At 42.9% G+C, this 5000-nt stretch overlaps 1 protein-coding gene across 1 annotated transcript in view; it reads right to left on the reverse strand.

Moving 5' to 3' along the window:
• Nucleotides 1-5000, reverse strand: part of LOC126983458 (collagen alpha-1(XVIII) chain-like) — a 115491-nt gene that overhangs the window by 50524 nt on the left and 59967 nt on the right. Inside the window, exon 6 of the mRNA XM_050836157.1 lies at nucleotides 1546-1617. Coding sequence (XP_050692114.1) covers nucleotides 1546-1617 — 72 coding nt within the window. The remainder of the gene's footprint in view (nucleotides 1-1545; nucleotides 1618-5000) is intronic.

Below are 5000 nucleotides of genomic sequence, written 5' to 3' on the forward strand. Positions count from 1 at the left end.
GAGAGAGAGAGAGAGAGAGAGAGAGAGAGAGAGAGAGTAATGAGGTACTAATTATGTTTGTTTTTTCTTTTCTTTCTCTTTTTTTCTTTAACTTCCTCTTTCCCTTATTAACACTCGCATCCGGTTGAGAGAGAGAGAGAGAGAGAGAGAGAGAGAGAGAGAGAGAGAGAGAGAGAGAGAGAGAGAGAGAGAGAGAGAGAGAGAGAGAGAGAGAGAGAGAGAGAGAGAGAGAGAGAGAGAGAGAGAGAGAGAGAGAGAGAGAGAGAGAGAGAGAACAAACTGTGAAAGATAAGCTGATAAGAACGAAATATAGAGAAAAGAAGACTAGAATTTATGAACAGAAGAAGAAAATAAGAAGAAAAAGAAGAAAATATATTAATGTATGGAAGTCTTTAATAAGGGTGATGTTAATATAGCTTCGGCGGTAAGAGAGCGAGGCAGGACACGTAGCAATAGGCCTAAGTTAGACAAATTCAGATTCAACAAGGACATAGGCATTGGGTGTATTAACAGAGTGGTGGATGAGTGGAACAGGCTTGGCGGTCATGTGGAGAGTGCCAATACGATAGACACATTGAAGAGGAGGTTGGATAAGTTAATGGATAGTGAGGTTAGGAGGTGATATTTGGGGTTAGGTCCACACACACACACACACACACACACACACACACACACACATACACACACACACACACACACACACGGTAATTATGGAGTCCGCGCACACTTCTCATTTCAATAACAATGGTGGTTCCTTTCATCCTTCACTATAGACATTATAACCAAGGAATAGCCAAAGGGACCTCTCTATCGCCTCCAACACCACCACCACCACCATCATCATCACCATAACTTTTGCCTTTTCATCATCGTTATCATCACCAGCTTGCTTCTTTTTCTTCTCCTCCTCCTCCTCCTCCTCGTCATCCTCCTCATTTTCTCTCTTCTCTCTTTATCTTCTCCTCCCTCTCCGTTTACTTCTTTGCTTCTCGTCTACTTCATCTTATTCTCCTTACTATTATTATAATTATTATTATTATTATTATTATTATTATTATTATTATTATTATTATTATTATTATTATTATTATTATTATCATTATTATTATTATTCCTCCTCCTCCTCCTCCTTTTCTCTCTTCTCTCTTCATCTTCTCCTCCCTCTCCGTTTCCTTCTTTGCTTCTCGTCTTCTTCATCTTATTATTATTATTATTCCTCCTCCTCCTCCTCCTCCTCCTCTTTCCATAGATGGATGAGGAGGTGAGTCATCCAAGTGGTTTACCTCATAAGAGAAGAGGTTATGTATGGGATGCCTCTCTCTCTCTCTCTCTCTTACTCAGTGTTAGTACAAGCGCACACTAACACAACCACAACACACACACACACACACACACACACACACACACACACACACACACATAAAACACACGTAGCCTTATGCTAATACAAAATGCTAACAGAGAATGATAATACACACACACACACACACACACACACACACACACACACACACACACACACACACACACAATTCTGGTACTCACCGCGAAATGGTTGTTACATTGGACTTGTGCCATGTCGGGGGAGCTGTAGATCCGGAGTTCCTGCAGCGCCCCCTGGAGGAGAGTGAGCCACAGCCGCGTCAGGACCACGTGCAGGAACCGGCGGGAGAGCCACACACACACGCCCATCCTTGCGCTCTCACCCGCCCGCCCAGCACAAGGCAACACTCAGCAACTCAAACCGTAGAACAACCCCCGACTCTCTCTCTCTCTCTCTCTTCAACAAAACCCTCACCACTGCAATACTAACACAGCAAACGGCAACTCAAACACAACTCAAACACAACACAAGGCAACACTCAGCAACTCAAACCAACAAATATCTTACCACTGCAACACTAACACAGCAAACGGCAACGCAACACACAACAACTCAAACGCAGCACAACGCAACACTCAGCAACACAAACCCACACAACGCCAACAACACAACCCCCGACAGACTCTCTCTCTTCAACAAAACCTTCACCACTGCAACACTAACACAAGAAACAGCAACTCAAACCCACACAAGAGCAACGTAATACAACCCCCGACAGACTCTCTCCAACAAAACCCTCGCCAGTGCAACACAAAGACAGCAAACGGCAACTCAAACACAACAACTCAAACACAACACAAGGTAACACTCAGCAACTCAAACCCACACAAGAGCAACGTACCACAACCCCCGACAGACTCTCTTTCTCCAGCAAAACCCTCACCAGTGCAACACAAACACAATCAACACACAGCAACTCAACAGGAACTCACACCCACGCAACACAGCCCCCGCCAACTCAGTTATAGACCTTAGCAACACACCAGAACTTACACTATTACCAACGCAGCTTACACTAACGCAACACACCGACGCAACACAACACTACATATTAAAGAAACTTAGATCACAGCAACACAAAAGGAATTCTCGAGTACACATTTTTTTTGTTACGAACTGGAAGGTTTTTCAGCAACTCAAAGTAATGTCTCAGCAACTCAATTCATCAGCAACTCAAAAAATAAGAATAAATAACTCCAGCCACCATGTTTTCTCAGCAACTCAAAATTTCTCAGCAACTCAAAAATTTCCAGGCAACTCAGAAAATTTCTCAGCAACTCAAATTTTCTCAGCAACTCAAAATTTCTCAGCAACTCAAAATTTTCCAGGCAACTCAAAATTTACTCAGCAACTCAAAAAAATCACAAGAACCAAACGATGAGAAACTTTCAGCCACACAAACGCAAACTTTTCCACCAACACAAAAAAATTCCAGGAACACAACTTTTCAGCAACTCAAAACTTCAGGAGCAGCAACACAAGACTTCCACAGCAACACAAAAGCTTCCCAAGTACAAAATTTTCAGGGACACAAACACACAAAAAAACTTCCACCACAATTTCCAGGAACCCAAATTTCTCCCATGCAACACAAAACTACCTCAACAACTCAACAGAAATCTCCGCAACACAGAACTTGGCAACACAGCAGTTTCTCAAGGGTGGGTAGGACAGGGAGTGTGTGCGTGCGTGTGTATGGGCAAGATCAGTGTTTCGACGTACTTCAAGTGTTGCAATACGGTCAACACAACACATTAAGTAACACTCGTAGGCTGGGCTTCATCTGCTTCATTCACTGTTTCGGCGGGAGTTTGAATCCATGAGCCGCCGGGGTGAGATCGAATCCGCTATATACGAACCGAACCGAATCTAAATCTTCCTTTACGAACACTTTATTCCACTTTACGATGTTGTTTGATCCTTCTCTTGATCCTTCTTCTTCCTTAATCCTTCTTCTTCTTTTCCTTTTCCTTTCTTTCTTTTTTCTTCTTTATCCTTTCTTTTCTATCCTTTTCCTGAATTTTCCTTTACGAACACTTTATTCCACTTTACGATGCTGTTTGATCCTTCTCTTGATCCTTCTTCTTCCTTAATCCTTCTTCTTCTTTTCGTTTTCCTTCCTTTCCTTTTCCTTTCTTTCTTTTTCTTCTTTATCCCTTCTTTTCTATCCTTTTCCTGAATCTTCCTTAACGAACACTTTATTCCACTTTACGATGTTCTCTTGATTCTTTCTTCTTCCTTAATCCTTCTTCTTTTCCTTTTTCTTCTTTATCCTTTCTTTCCTATCCTTTTCCTTGCTTCCGATCCTTTTCTTCCTCTCCTTCCCTTCTTTTCACTTCCTCAGGTCACACGAGATGCATCAACCCACAAGAAAGGTCACTGGGTCACACGATGGGCGTTGGAGGTCAGGTTAAGGCCACGAGGTCACATAAGGCACGTCAGTAAGGCACACAAGTTGAAGCGGTCACAGGGAACAGGTGGGGAGAGAGGAGGGACACATCTTCACCCTCGTGATGCTGAAGGGTGACTGAGAAGGATAGGGGACTGACTGAGGGCCATGGTGTGGAGTCTCAGTGTTGCCAGATTATCGTACTCCGCATAACCTCAGCACGTTGTATACCCTGATTGCTGACTGAAAACTATCGTAACCGCACTGATAACGATACCCAAGCGTACTTATCGTAAAAACTGTGAGCGTTGATGTTTTGTTAGCAACTGAGAGGATAAATTGAGGTTTCTTAAGGTGACAGGGACAGGATGGAAGCTTTTCTTTGACGCTTCCGCCCTTTACATCAACTATTTTCAAAGGTTAAAAAGGAGATCAGTCGAGTTCTAATGAATGTTTTCTTAGGTTCATGGCGCAGAAGGTCACAGACGCTTCCTATTTCCAAAGACAAAAAAGGATATCAGTCGAGTTCTAATGAGTGTTTTTTAAGGTTCTTGGTACAGAGGAAGAGTCAGACTACCACCAGGGTCATAAAAGTACCCCTGGAAATGCCCTAAACTCCTACGAAAACCTTGTCAAAATGTGTGTGTGTCGTGTCTGCTATTTCCAAAGGTCACAGAGGATATCAATCGGGTTCTAATGAGTGTTTTTTTTAGGTTCATGGTGCAGAGGAAGAGTCAGACTACCACCAGGGTCATAAAACTACCAATGGGAATGCCCTAAACTCCTACGAAAACCTTGTCAAAATGTGTGTGCTTCGTGTCTGCTATTTCCAAAGGTCACAGAGGATATCAGTCGGGCTTTAATGAGTGTTTTTTTTAGGTTCACAGTACAGAGGAAGGGTCAGACTACCACCAGGGTCATAAAACTACCAATGGAAATGCCCAACACTCCTACGAAAACCGTGTTAAAAAGGATATCAGTCGGGTTCTAGTGAATGTTTTCTTAGGTTCACAGTACAGAGGAAGGGTCAAACTACCACCAGGGTCATAAAAGTACCCCTGGAAATCCCCAAAACTCCTACGAAAACCATGTCAAAATGTGTCTGTTTCGATCGCCTCTCATATCTGCTATTTCCAAAGGTCAAAAAGTATATCAGTTTGGTTCTAATGAGTGTTTTCTTAGGTTCACAGTGCAGAGGAAGGGTCAGACTACCACCAGGGTCATAAA

This window comes from Eriocheir sinensis, chromosome 54, assembly GCF_024679095.1.
Source record: "Eriocheir sinensis breed Jianghai 21 chromosome 54, ASM2467909v1, whole genome shotgun sequence".
NCBI classification, from domain to species: Eukaryota; Metazoa; Arthropoda; class Malacostraca; order Decapoda; family Varunidae; genus Eriocheir; species Eriocheir sinensis.